This window comes from Pyxicephalus adspersus, chromosome 10 (assembly GCF_032062135.1).
Source record: "Pyxicephalus adspersus chromosome 10, UCB_Pads_2.0, whole genome shotgun sequence".
NCBI lineage: Eukaryota > Metazoa > Chordata > Amphibia > Anura > Pyxicephalidae > Pyxicephalus > Pyxicephalus adspersus.
In genome coordinates, this window is record NC_092867.1 from 19,838,141 (window position 1) to 19,864,214 (window position 26,074).

The 26,074-nt window shown below is 37.5% G+C and overlaps 1 protein-coding gene across 3 annotated transcripts in view; it reads left to right on the forward strand.

Annotated features, from left to right (window-relative positions):
• The window catches only part of NEURL1 (neuralized E3 ubiquitin protein ligase 1), a 122,521-nt gene that overhangs the window by 60,731 nt on the left and 35,716 nt on the right, over positions 1–26,074 (forward strand). Inside the window, exon 1 of one of the 3 annotated variants that reach the window (XM_072425057.1) lies at positions 1,290–1,463. The exons of the other annotated variants lie outside the window; for them this stretch is intronic. Coding sequence (XP_072281158.1) covers positions 1,430–1,463 — 34 coding nt within the window. The 5' untranslated portion in view covers positions 1,290–1,429. Of the gene's footprint in view, positions 1–1,289; positions 1,464–26,074 lie in introns of those variants that run through there. 3 annotated transcript variants of the gene reach the window in all.

A 26,074-nucleotide genomic window follows, 5' to 3' on the forward strand; every position in this document is an offset into this window, starting at 1 on the left:
TGCCAGGCTGGGATGACTGAGCTGCATTCTGTCCCGTCTGCAATAAAAATTCTGCCTGCTGACAATTTTATTTTTCTATTGTGGAACTTAAGTTCCACTTTAAGGTTGAATTTACACTTTTCTCTGTGCATTAGAGCAGTGGTCGCCAACCTTTTCAGACCTACAGACCACTAAACTTAGGGGCTGTGGACTGCTCATGCACAGGGAGCCGTGTGTTACTCAAAGGGGAAGAAACTCAAAGAGGGTGACGACATGGTGCCAGAGCCCGTCCACTCTCCCATCAAAAGTCTGAGCCAGAGACACAAGCCGCCCACCCCCCTGAGGCTGCGATCTGTACTGGAGACATGGTCCGCAGCTCTGGCCGGTGCCCCCCGCCAGCGGGGTCCTTCTCCTCACCCTGCTGGAGGGCGCACTGGCCACTGGTTGGCAACCGCTCCATTAGAGCATTCATGGGAAATGCATAGATGTGAATGAGCTCATATTGTTTCCCTTTCACATTAAACTGCAATGCATAGATGCGAACTAGTCACCTAGAAAAGAATAGTATTTCTACTTGACATGCCTTTGACTGCAAGAAATTATTAGGTGTATTTAGACTTAAGCTATGTACACACATAGATGATATTGAACGAGAATCTGGCGCGTGTACATCGCTTGTTGTCCGTTGTTCCAACAACCATCCTGGAGGATCCACGGACAACCAATAGGGAAGGATCATAATGAAAGCGCAGTGGGGTACAGCTCCGAGGCTCTCCCCCCTTCCTCTAGAGCAGACCGGTGCTGTATGTACAGTAATCATTCATGCATCGTGCAGTCTTTGTTGGAAAAGATTATGAAAGAAATTAATGCACGCGTGTACCGAGCCTAAGCCTTCTATCACACATGTGCATTGCTCGCACATTGAATGATTTGCAAATTTGAATGCATTTGAATGCTGCAAATTTCTAATGTAACACAGCATGCAGATTACTCACATCTGTGTAGTACATCATTAAAATGCATGTGTGCTACAGTAAGTGTGAGTTTGCTGTTAACACACAGGTGTGAAAGGAGCATCAATGTGTCCTCCTACAGGTGTAGATCATTATTATGAATTGATATTTTATTTAGTATATGTGCAGAGAAAGCATGAAAGCCTAGCAGTGAAGAGGTTTGGTCCTTGCCTGGGAGATCCCCTGGTTTGAAGCTTTGCTATCTGCTATTTCAGGAAGGCCCCTCCCTTTTATGTAAATAAAAATGACATTGCTGCTTTGAGAGGGAGGCTGTGGGAGTGGGAGGTATCGGTGTGGGCTCCTTGTGTCTTGCTGTGTATGTGTTATTATTAGTAGTATCTCTCAGATGTTGTGTGTATATACAGCATGACCCTGGCTGCCGTGTGCCTGGTGCACCGTGCAATGTAAGGAGAGCTGCACAAGGCTGACACACTGCTATGGGAGGACAGGTCACCAGAAGCACACTCTATGGTAAGGATCTAAGAAAATGATCATCATATAGCTTATCTATCGCTACAAATATCCTATGCTTGCATCCTTCTGCCACTGTGTGCCCATGTTCTTTGCATTCATTGCAAGGAGATCATCGTGTCCTGCCATTTATTGTCCTTTGAATTGTGCATAGTAAGGACACCTATTTACTGACATTGTATCGATCAGCTGCATGATTTCATCTTGTGTGTTGTATACTCAGAGGGTGATGGTAAATGATTTGTATGCCACTGAAGCGTTTTAAATAATTGATTGTCCCCAGGAGTCATTAGAACAAAACGTGTGTGAGGATACTGATGCATTCTTTTTTTTTTTTTTTTCCAAAGCTGCTCCCTGTTTTCTGCTGAATGAATGTGTCTGTGCTGGACAATTTCAGCTTCTTCTGGTGTTCTGCACAGTTACTGCAATTATTCAGGATACAGACACTTGTGATATGGGGGTTTCCTAAAAGATGCATGACAGGTGTTTCATGATACAGAATACTGGATGGCATGTCACCGCTTCATTCTTAGAATGGATGATCTGTGAGGTGTTAATAAATGGAAGGGATATTGTTGCCATGGAATCATAAAATTAAAAAAGTAGGTGATACTATAGCGTGAATTTAGGAATCACGCTATAGTATCACCAAAAAGTCATATAAATCATATTTTAGATTGATAAAACTTTATTCAAAATATCGGAGTGATGATTATTTGGGATTGTTAGTGACAATGACTGAGTTTTATATTCTACATTCCTAATCAAAGTGTATAGGAGGTAGCTAGACCCAAACATGATGTGTGATAGAAGCAGTTTGCTTTTATTTAAATGCAAAAGTAACATTTTCAGAATTAAAATGTATAATGTATTGGAAATTATTTTTGTATTTTTGTTGCTACTGGTCAGTAGTTGATGGTGGGGAGAAGGAGAGTTTATAGACTTTGAGAGTTACTGTTGGTATGAAATTGCATAGTATTTGAATATAAAAAATAATAATTTTTGATTTAGGGTATTTTTTATTGGGTAATTGAACATTTGGTTATGATGAGCAGAATGACCCATCCATCTCCCATATGTATGAATTACTGTGGCAGTCACATCAGTTCATGGGTGTGCATCCATCTCCTACATGCTGCAGCCAGGTCACATTCCAGGTTTGACTGTTTTTTTTTTTTAAACATATATATATATATATATATATATATATATATTACTTTTCAAAAATAAAGTTATAAGGCAAACAATTATCTTGCTACAGCAGGAGGATTCAAACTCTTGTGGCAAGAGGTGGGGTGGGGGGGACTTGTGAAATGCACCAGCATTGTTCACTCATAACTGAAATATTAGTTTTGAGGGAACTATTTATTACATTTACTGTAAACAGGATTTGTATATGTGTGGTACTTCCTATTTTTATCTACACTGTTGTATTATTGTTTGCTTGTCAGCTTTGGTTTTGCATTCATTTCAGTTCCATATTATACATCTAAACAGTTTACTGTAAATATTTACCATATAATAGACATGAATATTTCCTTTGAGCATTGTCATTACAGCAATGTTTTGTTTTTATTTATTGCCGGCAGGTTTCTTAGGCCGCAATGTTTGTGTACATTGGTTTGAGCACTCGCTCTGACTATTTTAGGTCAGCAATGACTTACTTATTAGCCAACACAATAAAACCACTAACAGGTGAAAAACCATGATTAGCTAATTGTGAACAGCACAGCTCAACGGCTTGGTTTTGAAGTTGGTTAAAAAAAAAAGGTTAAGTCAATACTGTATCCATAAACCCCCAAAGAGTCATAAGGGGGTTCGTTATGAGCAAAAAGAGCCTCAGAACTTGCATGCCATTTTCCACATTGACACTGACTAAAATGGGCAATTTTTGAAAGGAAATTCACCCAGGAAAAAAGATGGGTGACTCTAGTGTTTTGAGTCATAGTCTTATATACAGGTCCTTTATCTTCACATGGGAATCATGTGTGCGTATATATTCAGCCAATCTTAATTTTGGTGCATCATGCATTCAGGGTCACATGATTGTTTATACATGATCCAGTTATTTTGTAAAGACTAAAAACACAATGGTAGTTCCTGTTACGATGAGGCTACCAGATAGATGTATACATTTAAGTTACTGTTTCCAAGTTTTTAAGACCCTGCCACGTACACAGTAGTAACCTAGTTTTGATAAGAGTTGGTGCATCTCTGATGACAAAATCACTCGAGGTATGCAGGCTTTAGGATTTTTATTTTTCACATATGAAAATAGATTTCAGTATACTTCATAGTCACAGGTGAGGTTATTATAGCATAAATTGCATATTCCCTGTATTTTGCTCTATTTTCCCCTTACCAATAAAAAAATATTGCTTATTTAGCCTAATTTTGATTTGTTGAAAATATCATTGATTTTCTTTGCTTTCTATGCAGTTCAGGAAAATCGTGGCTGGTGGGATGAGCTGGGAGGGATTTGTGTATTGCTACCTGAAAGCATCACGGCACTGTGCATCAGAACTGCTCATAAGAGTCTTCAGCTTTTGGGCATGTAGTAGGCAGCCTATTAGGAAGAGTTCTGTTAATATCAAAATGCATTAATAAGTTTCAATCCGGAGGAGTAGGTATTCCTATGTAGACTGCTCTAGGTGACACCCACAGGTGAACTTGAGCCTCTGTGTTTAAAAGAAATGAACGCCAATGAAAAGAGGGGCTACTGAGAATTCTGGGAATTTGAGTTTGTACAGTGAAATATGCCTAAGTGTGTGTTCATTTAGATATAGCTGCATTAGTTTAATTAAACGTGATTTTACCTAGACATGAAGTACATAGAATAAAACACAGCAACATAAAAGTTTACATTCTTCATATTATAAAAGTAAAATAAGAAAATTGGTACCACCTAACAGTGGCTTCAGCAGATACTATATGCAGACTAAGGGAGTTACTGTGGCCCCGTGGCACCTAAAACCTATTGCTCATGGTCTCCCATCTAGTTTTCATGATTACAAAGACCTTATGAATTCAAATGTGATGTGCCTGCCACTTTAGAACGTGCATTTGTTGCGGTGGCATGGGACCAGTCTATTGACTCTGCTGTAGCAATGTACTTGACAAGACATGCAAGCAAGTTCCATTCATTTCCATTGAAAATAGGACATGTTTAGCAGCAAATAAATTTGTCTTAACAGCCCTGACATAAAATATCAGATATGTTTGAAAAGTGAAGTTAGGCTTTAGAAACATAAAAAAAAAACACTGGAAAGACAATATTTACATAGCTAATCTTATATACTCCCTTGTAATGGCAGTACAACTAAATTCATATAATACAATTTTAATGTCTCACCTCCATAACCTGCTAATAAATGCACGTGTAAAAATAAACGTACCTAGGACCAATGTATTCACATACTAATTACACAACACATTGGGCTTGATTTATCAAAGCTCACCAAGCCTGCAGAAGACATACTTTCATGTGTGAACCTGGGTAATCCAGCAAACCTGGAATGGATTTCCTAAAATCATTTGCTAAAATTTAGCAAAAGGTTTTCAACCCTAGACCAGATGCATCCCAGGTTTGCTGGACCACTCAAGTCCACCCATGATTGTCTCACCAGTCTATCTTAACCAGTCCTGCTAGTGTTTCTTTTTTTATATTAATATTTATTGGTATCTATCCGCATCTACCAAGAACAGAAATGAATGTTTTGTGAAAACTGATCCAGCTGCTAAACATCTTTGGTTCCTGTTTCACAACAATGTGTAGAATTAGACTTTTGTATGCCTTATTCTGAACAATTCAAAAAAACCAAAACCACTGTGTCCTCATTTCATACATGCTCATAATTCCCAGAAATGTGTACACTGCAATCGCATCTCACAGAGGTTTTCCTAGGACGAGCATAGCCATCACATGCACATCTCATGTGGGAAGAGAGAGAGGGAGAGAGGACCCTGTGTGTGTGTACGTGCAGAGATTAATGATTAAAATGTGCAAATCTCCTCAGGGTGCTTTGTGCATGCTTTTTTATAGAGGCAGTAATAATTGAGATTGGTAGCTGGACAACCAAGTGGAGATTGGCTTTAACCATGTCTCTGATTGTCGTACTCTGGATTTGAAATGGTTAATGAGAGGAGCAAAACTGGTAATAATGTATGCTAATGTAATAGCGCTGGAAAATGTTGTAAAGCGGCATCCAATTTTGCATTCTCCATCCATAAAGAGCCTTTTGTATAATAGATGATAAAATGTTGCCTTCACATTTATGGACAGTTGTTTTTAAAGTGGACTTGTCTCCCACTGGTAATTACAGCAGCTGTTTTGTGTGGGTCAGTATTTCAGATGATGTAGTCTTCAGTTCAATGGCTGCACAGGAAGAAAAAGCTTATCGTGGCCTGATATCCACTCTGAACTGCAGCTTTTTACAACAAGCCTAAAAAGCATCAGACAGTGTTTTAATGTATTAGTGTGCTGCCAGCAAGGAAAGGTGGAAAAGATGTATTCCAGTTGAGGGTTTAGGTATGGGTAACTGCACACATATGATAAACAAGTCCCATATATTTAATTTATATATTGCCAGTATACTTCTCCATAGTTGGAATAAAACTTTGTATCGACAATGGTTCAGGTTTCCTTAGGGGTTCATTCATCTATGTGCGTGTGTCTACAAGTTTGTTTTTCCTGCATTGGTTTTGAATGAGCCCCTAGCTAGCCTCAAGCCATGAAAAACATAGAATTCATAGCGCACGTGTATTAACATTATTGAGGTGCATTAAAGAACAGAACAATTTCTTTACACTGTTTGTATACATTGGGTTGCTTTTCAGAATAAATGGCAATACACATATACCGCACATGTTAACACTATGATGTATTTGAAGGTATGATGAGGTCATTAAAGATGGACTGATCTTTTACAACACTTGCCCTGTTTGTATGGACGTTCTAATCATGTTTAATTGTAAAAATACTTATTTAGCCTGTGGTGACTAGTATCTCCGCTCCTTAAGAATCTACTGCATCTGACACGCTTCCAGTTATTAGATTCATGGTCTCCTGTCTCCTGTCTCCTGCAAGGTTATGGTTGCTATTTCACTACTGTGTTCTTTAGTAAAGTCACCGCAGCAAGGCAAAATACACCATGCAAAACTCAAACTCGGGACAATACTTTTTTATATTTTGAAAAAAGTGGGGTTAATACTTCTATAGGATTATTGCCATCTGTGACTCCACTGGTACAAGAAATTAGGGTAACAGTGGTCACCAGGTCAGGCGGGCAAAAAAAAACCTCTCTACTTAAAAAAAACAAAAAAACACTAAAATCCTGTATTTGTCCCGATACAAAGATATTTTTCTATTAGATTGAGGCTCTGTTACCAAGATTTTAGGTGAGGGGCTATCTCCCCAATGGGAAAGCCCTGATTGTGAAACGCATCAGGTCACAGCCTAGCTGCAGGCTAGTCTAAGAACACACAATAGGGATCTATTACACTTTTGCCTATGGTCTCTACTTGACAATGCTGGTGCTATTGAGTGCTTAGATGTAGAGTAGTGTGTTTTGAAAGTTTTTACACTACTGGTGTTTTCCTATCTCCTGTACCTATTGGTATATTTGTGGAAGAGGTAAGTTGCATAGAGAAGAACTGAGAATAATACCCACCTAGTTCTGATCTCACACATTTATTATAAAGGTAAATATGTCAGGTACACTTTTTAAGTTTGAAATGGGGGTATCATAAAGACAAAAAAGTGGAATACTGTGTAGACATAAGCACAAAATGTATTCACTGAAGTGAGACATATTATTTGAAGCTGGATACTTGTAACTGGCAGGTCCATAGAGAAGTGTTATGGAATGTTTTGCACAAAGACAGTGTAGTGTGTTGATTGTGGAACACATAAACAATGAACACATTGTATTTTTATGTATTCCTGTGAAATCTAATTTCGTTTATAATATTACTTTTATATATTATCATATCAGTGTTTTTATTGGATTATAGTGTTTTTATTATTATCACTAACCCAATGGAAAATATAGACTGTAAAAAAACCTTGGCAGATAGTCCAAACCCTAAAAAGGGCTTTGGGCTTTAAGATTTGTTCACTTTATGGTATGTTAATTTTACCACCAGATCAAAGCAGGAAGTAATTACCCAACATGGAAAATAATCTGAACGCCTGTAGGCCATTGGTGGACTTTTATTCATTTTGTTTTAGAAACAACAAATCCAAACACAAGGTACAATTTAGTCAACATAGGGCACAATTTTAAAAGCAGATAGAACTGGCTGCAAGTTTACTGTACACAGTTATGTTTGTATAACAGACATTTCAGCTTACTTTACAAGCATAAAGACTGAACTTAGGTTGATAAAAGACATTTACGCCGTGGCTCTGCTGTACATTTTCCTGACTAGACACCGAGAAGCCTGTAAAAGAACCAATAGGGACATAAATATAGTAACTGTATTTTTAAACTGTTTCAGGTCACCATTCTACTATGGGGTGATTTGCACCATGTTGTATTCCACATATCCCCCAATTAAGCCAGTGCATTGGTAAGTATTTGGCTTGGTGTTCATACTGTTGCTCTGTTATGTTGAAAAAAATAGACAGTGCTAAAAACTAGATAGAGGTGGAAACAATAAGAATAGAAATTAAGTGAGGATTTTGGAAACAAGTGGGGGTATTTTAAGGGAAAACTTTATTTTATATCTTTTGTTCAGCCCTCTGTGAACTCTTCTTCAACTAGATTTGGAAATTGCCAGAGATATTCAATAGCACTCATTCTGAGTATACCTAAAAAAAGCTGGCTCAGCTCCTGTCATTTAAAAAGATTATAGTTGGAGTATATACTCTTCTGTACAGACCAGCATGAGAAGTATAGAGCTTCATGCCCTCCCTATTATAATTTAAATTGCTTAATTTCCCAAAGGCCAATTAAAGCTTCTTTTGTTTGGCAATGCCTCAGGGCTGTCATTCTGTTATTTATCTCATTATTTCTTGAATCAACAACCTGGAATAATAATGTACATATTAGGTGTCAGAAACTTATATCTTCAGAATCAAGTTAGGGTAAGCAGCTCTCTTCTTTCTGTCCTGAATGGAACCAAGAACAAATTCGGAAACCTGAGGCAAATGTTGCTAGTATTGATTACTGTACATTGCAAATCCCTGTACCACCCTGTGTAATTAAGAGACTATTCAGCCTATTTATCTTATGCTAATAACGATTTATGATTTTCATGGGTCCTTCATCTATCCTTAAAACTAAAGTCTGAAGTCAAAATTTGCCCCAAAAAGGCAAGCAGAGGCAGAGCTTTGCTTTCTCTTGTCTAAAGCTGCGTACACACATCAGATTTTTATCGCCCGATAATCGTCATCGGCCAAAAAAAAGTGCCTACATGTTTCAGGGGCTAAAACACACAATAAACAACTTTGTTTGTTGTAGCCATGATGGAGACATTTTACCCCTGAGATGCATTAGCTTTTTTTTTTTGGACAATAAATTGGGAACTCTCCTCCCAAGAAATTAGTTTCTGCATTATACATTCTTTTAAGTAATATTTGCAGTAGACTCCTAGCTAGGGTGGGCGTTCCTCAGAGAGGCCTCACCAAGACCTCACCTTTTTTGTTTGTCCAGATGAACATGGTGATCAAGACAGAAGCCAAGCCAATCCAATGTCTGCATGACATGGGAATTCTTGCTCAGTAGAGATTTTTTAATAGCTAAATAGAATTATAAAGACTATACCTACATTTAGGTTGTTCTCTTACATTCAGTAAAGCAGTTATTGTACTCTGTATTGTGACAATATTCTCTAATTGTACAGGTGGTCCCTGGGTTAAGGACATCCAACATATTGACGCCTCGAACGGGGGAGGGGGGCGGTTTGCATGACTTGCAGAAGAAATCTTCGGCTAAACACAGCTGAGGTTGTGAGTGATCTTAGGGGGTGAGCTCATTCTGCAGCATCTTCTAACTCTTTAATGACCAAGACAAACTCTGCAGTTGTTTCTTTTTGCAAATCAAAGCACAGCTTGCTCCATAAATATTTTTTTTCTTTCTTTGTTTGTGATTAGCTTACAGTGGGGATTTTATACAGTAACTGACACCATACTGCCTAATATGTTGAGACAAACATATGTCCTAATAACATTTATTACAAATTATGTACCTGTCCTGACTTACATGCAAATTCAACTTAAGAACAAACCTACAGTCCCTATCTTGTATGTAACCCGGGGACTACCTATACAGGTAGTACTAGGTACAAGTATAGGTGTGGAATACCCTCTGTGTTTTCATTTGTGATTTTTCAGCTATCTTTTATTGGATCATATCTGTGACTAAGACCTAAAGACCTTCAGTGCTGGCGAATATAGAAGTAACAAGATAATAATTGCTTTATACAATGTCTCAATGTGAATGTTTTTCTGTGAATAGGATGTCAAGGTAGTCTTAGTCATCACTGACCTCTGATTACCATAGCAACCGTCTCTGATTCACAGGAGAAAGTGCAGAATGTGCTCATCCAGCATGGATTTTACCCACTGTAGTAACACAGCTCCAGGCAGACTTCTGATTAACGCCAAACTCTCATGAAAAAGCCAAATACGTAGATGAAATTCATATATGCCAAAAAATGGCATAAAAAAAATTTATGTGAACCATGTTTACATTGTGTTGAGGTAAAAATGCAACTCATAGCCTAAATGGGCCCTAAATGCAATTACTCCAAAGGCCATTGGAGCAGCTTTTTCCAGATCTTTTAAAAAGGAGCCCCTAACTTTTTTTTGTTTTGGATAGAGTGGCGAGTGGGTAAACCCTCCAGCATACTTTTTTGTTTGTACAAGGGGGTGCTGAGAAGTTCCTGGCTTTGCCCAGAAAGAAGAGAGCCAGAGTTATGAAATACCAAATTTCTTCAACATAATCCCCCCTGAGCCTGATGCGCTTGGTACAGCAACTTGGTGTAGTTGCAGCTTTTCTAGACCGTTTAAATAAGTCCTTTGTTTGGGCCGCAAACCAGCTCTCCACAGCATCTTTGATGTCAGAAATGTCCTCAAACTGTTGCCCTTTAGGTGTTTTTTCAAATTCGGGAACAGATAATAGTCTGAAGGGGCCAGGTAAGGTGAGTAGGGGGGATGGTGGACCAATTGGAAACCAGGGTGTTCAGTTTGGCAGATACAACGTTGGACGTGTGTGCAGGTGCATTGCTCAGGAAGTTAGCATAATACTGTCCAGTGATACTAGAGCCCTGAGGTAGGTAGTCCACCAACAGAATACCGTCTTTGTCCCAGAAAACAGAGGCCATGCTTTTTTTAGCCGATTTGTGGGTTCGGAATTTCTTCAGCCACGGGGGAACACTGTAGCGCCATTCCTTTGACTGCTCCTTAGTTTCAGGATCATAGATGTGGAGCCAGGTTTCATCTTCGGTCACTAACCTAGCCAAAATGTCCTGTGCAGGTTCAAAATGAGCGAAAAAGGCTTTGGATGCTTCAACTTGTTCCTTCTGATCACTGTTCAAACATTTCGGTACCTACTTCACTGAAAGCTTGTGCATGTCTAGGATAGGGATGATAACAAACCCAACACGTTCCCGTGAGATGTCAAGCATCTGGGCTATCTTTTTGCCGACAGCATCACAGGTTGCCGGGAGAGTTGAGGTTGGGGGGCCCACTGCAGGGCTCATCTTCAACGGTGAAATGCCCAGTCTTGAAACGGGATATCCAGGGTTTGACAGTGCTGTAGGAAGGACACTTCTCCCCAAGTGTTTGTGACATCTCAATGTGAATGTCCTTTGCTGACTTTCCCTGGAGAAACAAAAACTTCATGACGGCCCATAACTCCAACGACGTGAAACTTGCTTGTGCCTCTGCCATCACAGCTTCTCACTAAAAGAAAAAACAGTTTTAGGAATCGCAAAGACCTGATATTTGCACAGTTACATACTAAGATATTAGACTGTCATATGACCCCACACACATTTTTATATTTCATCTGGAAGGGGGCAAAGCCAGGAACTTCTAAGCACCCCCTTGTATCTCAGCCAAGGCTTTCCTTGCTTCCTGTTATGTCACGTAGACAGGAAATAGTTATAGCTTTCTCCCAAATGCAGGGATAAAACCCTGACAAAGGTTCCAGCTCTTTTCCTGCTATTCAAAAAAAATATCTGTACTTGTACTTTACAAAGTACAGATAAGAGAATAGGTTATTAGGGAATTACGAATACACCTGAGCAACCAGGTTTCATGTAAACAGAAAATTGCTAATCTAATGAAGATCGAATAAGCCAGCTTTCATCATACCCAGAGACATTTTGCAGAAGGTGTACATGTATGCAATATGCTACAGAGAATGTTCCTCCTCTAAGGTGATCAGCTGTATGGGCTCCCTACAGAGTATAATGACAGTTTTATCTACATCGTAGTCACTCCTGCCATATTCATTAATACACAGACAGCTGCCATAATTCTCCAAAAGATCACAAAACAACGTCACAGCATGTTCCCTTGATAAGTCATGTGCATGAGTAGGTACACAATCTGCTGTAGCCTCTGTCTACTGAGAACCTGGTATCTCAAGTCATTTATTTCTTTTAAATGACATGCGGGAGACATAAGCTGCATATTAAAGCAGTTTCTTTATAGCATAGTTTTTGGTTTGAAACCAGAAAAAAAAATCATGCAAGAATACATAATAGATGGTTAAAAGCTGAAAGCTTCCACACAGTTAAAGAATTCTGTTGGTAACACAATCTAGGGCATTTATATCAACTTTTTTCGTAATGTAATACCTTTTTGTTATATAATGCACACACAACAGCAAGCAGTTATGTAGGAGCCTTACTAGTATACACAAAATTAAAGGAAAATGTGGAATATTTGCATAACCTTAACCACAAACATAAAACAAAACTAAGCCTAAATTTTTCCTGGAAAAGTGGCAATGCTGCATGACATAAGGCATTTGTGATTATCGTTTTATTTATATTTTCATTGTTATTGTTAGCTTCTTGGTCCATATTATAAATTGGATGTACATATTTTTTATACCCCTGCATAAAAATACTAAACATTTTCTTAAATCAGAAAAATTCAAGTTACAGGATTTGTTTGAAACAACGAATTGTAAAATAAAATAGATCATAGGAACAATTCACATGAATACCATGCAGCAGCTCTTCTCATTAACTTTGTACATAAAGGCAATGATAGCACTTTAGCAGCAAGTGCCTTTCAAGTGCCCTTTAAGAAGACGAGTGCTAATAAGCTGTCTACATGTAACACATAGAGATGTAAGGTGATCCATGTATGTCTATATAACATTGACTTGTCAATTTGCCTGTCATGTCTCTTAAGGGAGTCAAATAGTACATGGTGGGAATAGTTTCAGTTTCAGAACCTCAGGCAAACTGTTTAACTGACTAACACATATATTATTTAGTGTGTGTCAAGAAAACATTACCATTACTTTTTGAGACAGTTGGGCAAAACATTATTTGGTTGCTCATTTTTGGTATCGCCAATCTGTGTGCTATAATTATTTGTCTACTCTTATTTATTTTTTGTATTTGTATAGCACTGACATCATTAACACGCTTAGGCTAAGTACAGACATCAGATGATTCTCGGTCGATACGGCTGAACTTGTCCCAGACGAGAATCTGACATGTACAGAGGCCGTCCGACATCGTTTGTGGATCCATCCTGGCGGATCCATGAATGACAGAAGACGAACGACCGCAATGAAAGTGAAGGGGAGAGAGCGCAGCGGGGTGCCATTTGCTCATTCTTCCCCCTCCCCTCTCCATAGAGCAGAACGGTGCTATATGTACAGCACTCGTTCATGCATCTTTTAGTGGTTTGTTGAAAAAGATTGTAAAAGATCCTTTCCAGTGACAAAAATCCACATGTAGCAATCCCCGCACACCAGCCCCCATAAAGAATGAATTGGGGCGGCAGTGAGCAGTACCAGTATTGCTCACTGCCACCAGCTGTCAAATGTACAGACACCAGCACTGCTATGTGAAAGACCAAATGGCTAGCAAGGTGCTAACTGCCAGGAGCCGCTCCAGAACGCTTGATCCTGAGCCAGTTCTGAAAGGGTCAAAGTCATTACCTGTCTGCCAGAGATGCTCATATTCTAATGTCCCCTCCATAGCCCTATGTTATTTAACATAGTCTAAAGCCAATCTGGGGAAAAGCAAAACCTGGGGAAACCCATACAAACATTGGGAGAACATACAAACTTCATGCAGTGTTCTGGCCAAGATATGAATATGGGAACCAAGTACTGTGAGGCCATTGAGCCATCTTGTCATTTTTATACCATACTCAGGAATCATATGATAATCTGCTCCTAATAGTGGAACCTACCCATGTTTTGGGGAAAACTGCTTATGCTCCATTACCTATAAAACATACATGGGTAAGACAATCAATAGATTTAAATTGTTCTAGACATGTATGATGTTATGTTTATGGATACCCGCACACACTAACAGCTAACACTATATTACTATGGCACAAGTCTAGGAGAGGTGAGAAAAGCCTGTTCTTTTGACTTCTGTCACAGATGCATGGGCACCTACTCATTTAGCCGTGTTTTCATGCACATGAAATTATTTATAATAATTATTTAGCTAAACTCAACTGGAGATTCTTTTGGTAAATTTCAGTTGTAAAGAATTGCATTTAAATGGACTTGATGGATGTCATGCACATATGGGTATATGTATAAATGGATCCAATTTTCACTTTACCCAAGTGGTGCTAAAACAATTTATAAACGTAATATTACACTGTGTTGTATGTTAATATACAAAAGTTTCACCTTCCCAATGAAATTGAGTATTAAAATAGTAAATATTTCCCTTATTGACACCTGCACTCATTTTTGCATGAAATAACCTTTGCTTCACTTTTAGTGTAACAGTTTAAACTACTTGAATGTTTTCTGTGATGCTACTTGATTTGTAACTTACTCCCATTAGGTAAGATTTTAGCTTGGAAGACAGTGTCATATTGTCAAACCAGCAACTGCACTGTTTGCCTTTATTTCACCCCAACAGTTTCCATACATATATTTCAATACAAATGCATTGAAAGAGAAATGAAACACCCTGTCCTTTTGATACTTTTATTGTACTAGAAATCTACATCATGTTGTCTGAAATCTGGGGAACATGTTGGCTAATAGGAGAGACATACAATTTACCAAGTGGAATGGGATTATAGCCAATAGGCTAAGAGAACAGAACATATGTACTGGAGCGAGCAGATGAACATAGACTTGAGGAGCTTCTCACTAAAATCTTAAGTTTCATTTAACTTAATTGATTTGAGTTTTAAATTGTTTTTTAGGAATATCAGATTATGGATAAAAAAAAGTTTCACTGTTGTCTTATTTTTGGAGGAGTAGGTTTCAAAGCTGTTTTCTTCATCATTTCTCCTCTACTTGGTGAATCACTGATCTGAAACCAGAATGTGAATGTCACCTAATATCTACAATATTGTTGTTTGAAATCGGTGCCTTGGAATTGGTGAGGTGAGGACAAAGATAACAGCCTTGGAACATACTATTTGAAAAGGAAGGAGGTGCTGGCAGTTTCCATGTTCCTGTCATGATGGATAACCAGATTTCCCTTAAAGTGGACCTATCCCCAAACTGCCATTGCTGAATGTAAAACTGATCTTTTAGCTTTAGTAGTTTGTCACACACCTGTTTGATAATTAACCAAGTTGCATACCCATTGTGGGTCACTGATTTAGATAGTATTGAAGGCAGGAGATCTGAATATCAACCAGCTGCAGAAGTTAGTTTACCAAACTCAAAAAACAAAAACACACTTACCTTCATTCCCTCAGGGCAGTTCAATCACTCGGGGGGTGTCTGGCATCAGGTCCCGCATCGTCTCAGCATCCGTTTCTGGGCACCGCCATCTTCGCCTTCTCCCCTGGGTTCTTTATCCTACGTCACTCGACCCAGGCGCGAGATCAGGTGACGTAGGATGACTGCGCATGCGTGGGATTGGCAATTTTTTTTATTTTCGCAAAAAGGCTCCTAAGAGTGCCCAAGAGCCTCCCGGGATGCCTGACGTAAATTGACGTAAACCTGATGTAAAATGTATTTATCATCTCCGTTAAAAACCTGACTCACTCTTATCTTAGTATTAAAGTGGAACTAAACCTTTGATTAACTATCCCCTATCCTTGTTCCATTGCAGGGCACCACCATCCTCCTTCTTCTATTCTTTTCTGATGGTGATCTTTTGCTATCTTGATTTGCCATGCCAGGATGACGTAACTTCCGTACAGGTGTGCGGAAGTTCATTCATTTCATGGCATGTGCAAAAGAATCCGCGATTGCCATATTTCCCTGCCAATCTGGCTTGGCAACAGTCAGGTAGATAAGAACGGTTATAGCAGAATGCACATCGCCTGTCCCATGCTGGTTGATAGTTTAAAATAGTCTGCTCGACATCAGTTTTACACATATCTATACAAGGTGTAATATACAAATCAACTGTTATTAGGTGAGATACCTTATATCACAAAGACCAACATATAAAATAAACAAAACAGAACAGACATCATCTGTCAGTCTATACTTCTTCATTTTTGAGTTTTATGTAATTGTAACATGTGATGGGGTCTTGACCGTTCCTGTCTGCATTAAAAAAATAAATAAATGGAGCTTCCTATACACTTTAAGGTCTTGGGGAAACCAGGAATTGATTAGAGGCCAAGGGATAGATTCAAGACATATATCTCATGCCCTTTGTTGTTATATAATAGCAATTCACTATTCTTGATGTATGTGTATGTATGTATGAGTGGGTTCATGTTCAAATTTTGGGGCAGGCCATGTTGTATTTAGGGCCTTGGTGCCCGTATTGTTCTACTTCAGCTGTGGGAATAAGTCTGTATTACTGTAAGGTTCTGTAAGGCCTGATTTGGATTTGTATGTCCACCTCCAGACAGTTGTAGAATGATCCAGCTGAATTAAGAGATATTCTGTTAAGAAAGAGAAAATTTAAGGTTTGAGCCCCTGAAATGTACCAAACTGTAGATTTTTCCACTCTAAATATTGTAGCAGTTTCTCGGATGTGTTTTTTCTGTTTTTGCAGCTTAAGGATGGCTTGTTTCACCTAAATGGAGAGCTCCTTTGACCACAAGTTGTCTGTTCATAGCAAAATCTTCCACATACAAGCACCCCCCTCAAATCAACTCCAGGCCTTTTATCTGCTTAATTGATAATGACATAAAGAATAATTCACCCCGAGCCACACTGGGCATTACCGCTAAGGAGGTTAAAGAGGTTAAACCCTCAATGTGTTTTTTTTAAGCCTCAGATTACAAGCGGTACCACTATGGTTACGTTTTTAGCCGCTCCCTAAATTGGCTAACATAGTAACAAATGGGTCCATTCATTCTTTTATTGTGTTTTAGGCATTTGCTTGTATTAGTGTTCCCATGGCTTTTTTCAGATACTTCATGCAGCATTTAAGAGAAGTTAACCGCTTTATCTGCTCACGTGCATTTAGTAACTCCATGTACAACAGAACCTAAAACTGCACGGAAACACCTGAAGTGAACAATTTGGTTTGTCACCACCGGCACGTAGCTTTTAATGATAATGTATTTGTATTTTACTGATGTCAGTCTACAGGCAGGAGGTGGGAATATCTCAGGAATGGGACTTCAGAAGGACAAAGTAAAGGCATTTCTGTATTCTTTAGCTACACTCCTTTACATTGTTTTATCTCCTGCTTGTATTCAATCTCAGAAATCGTACTTCACGGAGACAAAATACAATTGGGTAGCTATGCATGCATCAGAGGAAAGCATATAACAGACATCTGAAGTTTAAGAAATATTCCAATAGATACATTTTTTTACAGCATTCCATATTTGTGTGATATGGACAGTACCTCATCCCTTAGGCTCAGAAGTGAGTCACTTATTACAGCAGCATTAGCAAGCTTCAAAGGCTCTCTGTATTTCGTGTAGTTCATATACAGTTCATCCCCCTTATAAATGTATGAATCTATGTTTCTGCTCTCTCAAGTACTGGGAATAATTATTCCCTGAATGCTTAACTCCAGCAAGTTAATACTCTAATGTGAAAATGTTTTTCTTTTTATACACCAATCCCTTGCATTGCTTTATATTATATTTTTATTTTCTTACCTGCTGGGCTCGATTTGCATTGACTGAGGAATCTTAATTCATATAGAGGTCAACAGGTGAAGAAGGGGTAATATAAGGATAGCTGTTGTAGGTGTATTTATCGTTTATTATTGTTTATTATCAACTACTCAAAATGAAATAGGTTTAGTATTTGTTGACTGTGTACTAACTATAGAAAAGTTCCATGGAGTTTGCAGGTTCTTACCGTGTTTGCGTGGGCTTCCTCTGGGTACTCCTGTTTTCTCCCACATTCCAAAAACATGCAGTTAGATTTATTGACTTCTCCTCAAAGTTGACCTTAGACTGTGTTAATGATATATGACTATGGTAGGGACATTAGATTGTGAGCCCCTTTGAGGGACAGTGACATGACTATGGACTTTGTAAAGCGCTGCGTCATATGTTAGCACTATATTAACACTGTGTAATAATAATAAAATATTTTGAAGCCATTGAACCTTCAAAATATTTTTGTCTTGTCCAGCTGGCCCAGGGATTTACTGGACCCTGCTTGATAATACAGCCAGGACGGTGACCTTATTTTTTTGGAGTTACAGCAATACAGCTAGGTCACCTTTCTACCCACAGCTTCTAGTTGGACAGTTGCAGCAGACAATGAGCACATCCCTTTTCTTACTATCAGTATGTTCCTTGTCAGTTCATGTGCCCTACCTGATGTTTTAGTACTGTCCCTTCCTCTCTCTGACCTAGCACTACAAGAGGCTGGTACAAGTCAAATTCAACTGTTTACGCCTATTTTTATATAGCATTTTTAGTAAATATTTAACTGTATTATTCAGCATTCATTTTTTATGTGCCTGTAGTTCATATTAATTTCAATTTATTGCAGCTGTATTTTTAGTCTAGTAGAAATAGCGTTTAGGTGAGATTGTAAACCAGAAAACATTTATAATACATACTCACTAGATTCTATAAAAGAAAATTCTGCAGTACACCAACCAATATAAACCTAATTTACTGGGTGTATAAAGGATAGTATTTAATTTAATACAGCACCTAAACTGTGGTGATCCTTACATTGTAGAGATACTAATCCTAAAACGATTAAAATTGGACCAAGTGGTTCCATTTTCCATCCTTTATTTGACAGATGTTAATAGATGGCAGCATCGCCGTGTGTTTTATCAGTTGCTACATGCATGGTAAACACATGCTAAAATACTGCTGGTTTGAATATGTTCTGGGAGTTAGGTGATATCCTTTATTGGCTAAACATCCTACTGCTTTGACTGATGCACTTGGTACAACGTAGTTGCAGCTTTTCTAGACCGTTCAAATAAGTCCTTTGGTTGGGACGCAAACCAGCTCTCAGCAGCATCTTTGACACCAGAAATGTCTTCAAAACATTGCCCCTTCAGGTGTTTCTTCAGATTCCGGAACAGATAATCCTCTGAAGGGGCCAGGTCAGGTGAGTAGGGGGGATGTTGAACCAATTGGAAACCCAGCGTTGGACCAGTGTGCAGGTGCATTGTCCTGCAAAAAACGGATCCCTTTGGTCAACTTTCCACAGAGTTTCGTCTTAATTGCCTCCTTCAGCTGGTCCAGGAGGTTACCATAATCCTGTCCGGTGATTCTAGAGCCCTGAGGTAGGTAGTCCACCAACAGAATACCGTCTTTGTCCCAGAAAACGGACGCCATGACTTTTTTGGCCGATTTCTGCGTTCAGTACTTCTTTGGCCATGGGGACCCGCTGTGGTGCCATTCCCTTGACTGTTCCTTGGTTTACAGTTGCTTATACATTATTTGAAAGGACCATAATAAGACAAAAGCAATACCAATCCATACAATCTCAATACTTAGATCCAAAATGATTAAAATTTCCACACGAAGGCTTTTCCTGCCTCCATACAATCAAACATTTTTTAAAGATTGCCTTTTTAAAAAAAAACAATTATCATGCCTTATATTGTAGAAAGTACTGCTTTCTAAATCCTCTAGTTTGATTTTATAATTTCCTGTTTTGTAGAAACAAAGCCACAGATCCCTTTTTTTTATATCGAACTGCAAGTCTGTGTTTACGATGTTCTTGCTAAGCATTTTTTATAAATTACCCCAAGTTTCTGCTAAAAAATCTAAAAATTATGTTTTTTATACTCATTTTTATTTTGCAAACAATTCCGGCTAATTTTTCTTAGAACTCCTAGAAATGGTAATCTTAGTCCCCCTCACCGGTGAAGCTTGCAGTCCAATGTTTCTATTACAGTCATACAGACGCATGCTAAATCCAGTAAAGTCATTTTATATGCACTAATGGGTTTTTATTGTGAAAGGGAACTAGAGGACATGAAAGAAAACTGAGAGAACATTTAAATATGTAGTAATTAGTGTCCATTTGCAAGCAGGGTCCAAGACTTCTCAAATTTGTGTAAAAGAATAAAACATTCCACATATGTAGTATAGTCCATTAACAGTACAGAGGGGCCGGGAATCTTCTCGCCTGCCATACTGCATGTCGGGCATCAACCACACCAAGGATCTGACACATAAAAAAGACGCTAGATGTAACCTTTGCTGTACTTAGATCTTTTTTTCCCACTGTTTCTTTTTTTGCTTATATGGATACAGAACATAGGTTTTAGATAAAATAAGAGGAGTTGGCCTTAAGTCTATCTCCACAGTAGTAGTAACTGTACAACAAATGAAGTAACCCTGATCTAAACTTCTCACTTTGTTTCCATTACATTTATAGGATGTTTATACTGTTCTCTTTTTAGCTGTACTCCTCCACCCCCTTGTAAAATTTCAAATTTAGTTTGATTACTAAACACCATCCTGTGTTCTCTGTTTATTTACACTTATAATTCTACTGCAGTCTGCAAGATCAGATGAATCTCTCTGCCGTGTATTGTGTATGCTTTCCTAAAGCTCTCCTGTGTCATATTTTGGAAATTTTCCCATACTTTAGTCTGTTTAGTAGATACGTGACCCACTTTTCATTGTGTTTTCTTCCGAAGATATATTGATGTTGTTGTAATGTAAATTCACAACCAGATGGAATTGGTTGTTGTTAAATCTGCCTTTGTTTGTTTAGATTTTTACACCATAAAATGTATAATGAACTACCGTTTTTAATAATATTTCCATTACAAGAAAAAAAAAAGACTTTAGTTTTGACCCACATTGGTTTAAATTGCAGTCATAATAGTTTGCCCAAAAAGACACAGTACATCTAGTTTAGCCAATAGGGAAAAAAACTGCACATTTCTTTCAGAAACCTACACTTATTTGTTTCAGAGAAAGGCAAGAAACCACTTTATAAAGTATGGGCCAAGTTGTTCCAAGAGGCGAAGAAAATCCTTTTCATATTCCCTAAGGCATTTGGATATTCTCTAAATCAAAAGTCTTTAGTTAATACCCCGTTATATTCTATGCATTTATCATGTGTTTATTTGTTTAAAGTTTAAATTTGTATATCTGGCTAGAACCACTCCCTTAAAGTAGTCTATTTCACCCTTTACACCCCTTATTATGAAGAATCCCCTCCATATGAAGAGATTTTTGCAAGTTTAGTATATAAATTATTTTATATGTCTCTACATGGTGATCATATTTCCTCCTTAAATGTCTCTGCTTGGGAAAGATTAATTTTATTTCAGCTAATCTTTCCTTGTAGCTGAGTTCCTCCATGCTTCTTATCAGTTTAGTTGCCCTTTTCTCTCCAGTTTCATAACGTCCTATTTTGTAAACTGGTGCCTAAAACCTGGCTACATATTCCAGATGAGGTCTGACGTTGTATAGGCTTGGGATAATGCCTTTGATCTTTGGCGTCTATACCAGTTTTAAAGAAGAAAGCGTTTTGCTTCTTTTAGAAACTGTGGCTCGGCATTGCTTGTTATTATGCCTCAAGTTTAATCCCCTTAAAAAAATATATATACCAGGTTTGTGGTCCCAAAGGGCAAATCTTTACATGTATCAATATTAAACCCTATTTGCTACTTGAGTCACAGAAATGGTAGTTTTAAACCCAAACTAAATTTTCTGTAAAAGTTAAATGTACTTTTTGGGTACACTACTAAAACCGTAAACAATTCTTTGTATGAATTAATACTCTCAGAATATGATTTTCAAACCGGTTTCTTATCCATTTATTGATAGACTTCCCTAAGCCCATAGACCTTATTTTGTGCAGTAATCGTCTTTGGGGTACTGTACACTAGTCACAGCCATTGTCTTAAGTTCTTACTTGGCTCATCATAAAGTATATTTGTTTGACAAGCCTATAATATTTTGTTTTTAGCAAAAAATCTTTTCTATGGGATCTTTTATCATTACTCTAGTTGCTTGGTGAAGGCTTTCATCCCTTTTTAAATAAATTCACTGACATTAAGGGTCCCTAAAACTGATAAACAATAGCTTTGAAAAAACAAAGTTTAGCTCTGAGGATAAAAAAGTGTAAGCTTTTATTTTTGTTTTTGAACCAAATCAGTTTTAATTTTTTGTTCATTGGAGGCTGTGGAAATAGTACTCCTATTTTGAACAATTGCTCCACAGAGCTAAAGCTTGTATTTAGGCATGGTCCGTATCCTGACTTTATGGCATCACATATATACTCGCTCACATAAAGCCTTCATATTCTGTCTTACTCTAGTTTACCAACTGAAAATGAATACTAGGAACTCTGTAAATAAAAATACTCATAGTTTTTATATTCAATAAAGGATTTCTTGCATTCTTTCTATGTGGTAGACTTAGTATTTGGATTTCTGAAATTAATGGTTTTTACTTTGTTTGGAACCAAGTAAAATCACCATTTCAGAACAACATCTTAAATATATTAATTTATGGTTGGAAAATGGGACCCAGGTATCCAATTTGAGTGCAGTTGCTCCTTAAAACAAACATTCGTTGCTTGGGACAATAGTCCACAAAGTGGATTTGGATATTGGGCAATATAATTAAATGGGAGTTTTTGGTTGCATTAAAAATAACTTCTGTGCATCGTTGTAAAACTAAAATGTCTACGTTTTTTCGGAACTTTTCCAGTGTGTTCCCCTTGGTTGGTGCAATGTCACTTTTTAAATTTTATCCTTTCTAGGATATAGTAATGACTACAAATTTGTGGGTAATGTGATCCTTCTGCAATAAAGAATAGTTGATTTTAGCAACATTTTCAGGGAGTTTTTGATTTCTCTGTCCTTTCAGCAAATGTATACCACCAATATTTAGGAAGGATGGGACAAACGTATAACAGCAAACAGATGTTATATGTTATGAGTCTGCACTGGAGACTGTCTTGAGCAATGGCAATATGTACGCATTCCGTTCATGCCGTAATAAAACCTACATAATCAATGTATTACATTAAAGGTTAGGCCTGCTGTTTGGGAACATTGGACTTTGTAACTAAGATACATCAGTTTGTTTAAACTGTACATGGAGTATTGTCACGACTCAACCTATTCCCATATATTTCTTTTGCCATCCATTATAGAACACATTGTCATTAGTGTTTCTTGACCTATGAAAAATGTCCTTCTGTAGAATAGATTCCCCAGTCAGCTAAATATAATTTTTCTAGGCCAAGCTAAATGAAGTTCACAGAAACAAATGTTTAATATATGTTTTCAGGCAACTTGAATTACTGTTAAAAATTATTTTAAAAAATGACATCTGAAAAGAAAGCTGGACAGCAGGCAGGTAGGATATCTAACTAAAGATTGTTGCATACTGGTATTACAGCTGCAAAGTCAGGTATACGATTCAACCAGCTTTGTTTTACTACCACTTGCTTTTCTCAGCTGTGTGGATCAGAAGTAATAATAATAAATAAATAAACTGGATTTATATAGCGCCAGCATATTACGCATGAAGTTTGGAGTCAGATGATCCATAAAGGAACGGGTGGAGATCCTATCCCTGTGCACAACTCTAAGATTGGTTGTGTGTAAGGCAGCGGTATGTTTGACCGCTTTTACCTTAACAAGGGTGCCCATGCTATTTTGGGGCACTTGTAGTGCACAATTTTGTATGTGTTCTTGTTATTTAAAACGTAGTTTAGCTCTGCCAATATTCAACGTAGATCTGAATTTAAAGGTTTGCAACACAGCGAGTGAATAAAGCTTGGGATGATGGAGTCTTTAAAGACAAGGAGGTAAAGCATGGCACAATCCATGATAAACAATTCACATGATTGCATAATGTAACACATGTCAAAGTGTTTGTGTTAATAAAGAATGAGAAATGCAAAGTGAAAATGGGACAAATTATTATTAATATTATGATATGCATTTGCCAAACCACTCCATAGGGCACCCAAAAGTATCTTGTTTTACATCTACCTTCTATTTCTCTGTGTCCCTACACACTACTACCTCTGCTTTACAGATTATTAATCCAATATCATATGTTATTTGAATATGACTGTGTACCACATTACCTAATATCTTATGTATTGAACCATATACTTAAGAAAAAAAACTTCCAAATTAAGGTTAAAACAGGGCATGTATAGTCCAAGTGTTGGATAAGAAGCCACTTCTTAATCAGAATTGTATACTGTCCCCATTGCATTGATTGGTTTCTAATAATAGATATGCCTTGAACATGGTACATATGCCTGTCTGGTATATATCATTACCGATAATATTGAATTACTGTTTTTTCCTAAGGCAGTTCAATTCTTAACACAGTGGTAATATGAGTTATCTGTCCTGACAGAAGACAGACTGAGCCCTGTGTAAAGCGAGACACACCAACACTACAAGAACAACATGTATGCTCAGTCATAGGACACATCAAAGTATTCTTTGTCCAATATTTGAACGAAGATCACAATGGTCTTTGGGATAATTAGGATCACTCTTTTTTTTTTTTTTTTTATGATACTAATATAATTAAGATAAATATATCGGAACAGAATAAAAAAAGAGCACTGCAGCAGTTATCTCTATTCACAATATCTTTAATCAGGTACATGGTCATAAAGTAGGCATAGAGGTACTTAGAACAGTGAATAATCCTCTTCTTAATTTAACTTTCAGGCTTGTTGAGTTTTTTTTTTTTTTTTTTGTTTTGTGACAAACACTTGCAAACCTCCCTCGCATTTATAATTATAAAAAATTGCAGCAAATGGAAGAAGTTTAGTTTTCAGTGATATGCATTATTAAGACATATGGCACATTATCGCCCTATTTTATTAGGAAATCTATTTATATCACCAGTAACTATAAATCCTTAAAACCTGATACTCGACGGCATGCAGTATCGGCGGTATTGGGGCAGCGATGTCAATAAATATATTTTTCTTTGGTCTTGTAGTTCAGTCAGTTCTTGCCCTAGAAGTCTGCAGAAAATAATAACTATAATAATTAAAGTAATTAAAATAAATATATTACCTTTAATATTTACAGTTATAATAAAAATTAGGAAGTCCCAGTTATACACTACACTTATCAGTTGTGCTGAAAGACTTGCCTGTGAAAGAATTACTTTACAACATTTCAAAGCTTGGGAGTAACAGCATGATGATGAAAGGCAAATATTACCACTTTGCACTTGTTTCCAGAAAATGCACTGCAAAAACCACTGTGTATATTTTTTTTTTCACCTTACCCAATGTTATTGGTTGTTTTCCCAAATCTGTTTTAGTGATAGAAGGATAATGTAGTCACTAAAAGGCTATCTTTGGCTGCCTGCTATATTGACGTTATTGTCTGGTTGTTTAGCTGATCTTAAAAAAAAAACAAATGACTTCCCTTGTTTGTTTATCGGAAGTTACATTAATAATTTTAGTACATTCTGTTGTCCTGAATATATGATGTTTACTTATTTACTTCAATGAACAAACATGAAAAGAATGTCAACACATCCATTATAAGTGAACTGGAGAGGAGAGCCTTTTTAGTGCAGAATGTATTTTCATAGAAGGTTTTTCCTAAATCTGCTCATTTCCATACATTTCCATTCTACACGTTTTTTGGGAATCAGACTCTTATAGATCTCATCTATCCTAAGTGTTACTAAACCTAATAAAATAAAAACACAGTGTGCCTCAATTATCAGCACTTGCTAAGTTTGTGCAATAAATTTTTCTAAGCATACCATTGATCTTCAGTCAATATGGCAAATTCCTTTTTGCACTTTTTTTGATTTATAGATGGCTCATGGAATCCCTTTTTAGGCACAATTATATGCAGGGTGGGCACAAGTTGGCGAATAGTTGCCCAAGACAAACAGTTGTTCATCAAAAGTCTTTTGATTTTTGCTGTCTGATTCACAGGGATCTATTTTTAAAGCAGATACTCAGTGAAATTTTCTCTGGTGGAGAATCCATGTGTTCCAGTGGCAGTAATTGATTCTTTACCAGGTAATGTTGTCTTCTCAAACTCCTTCCCAAAAGCTTTTCCATTGCCAATCTTACAGTACAAGTCACACTTTCAACTTT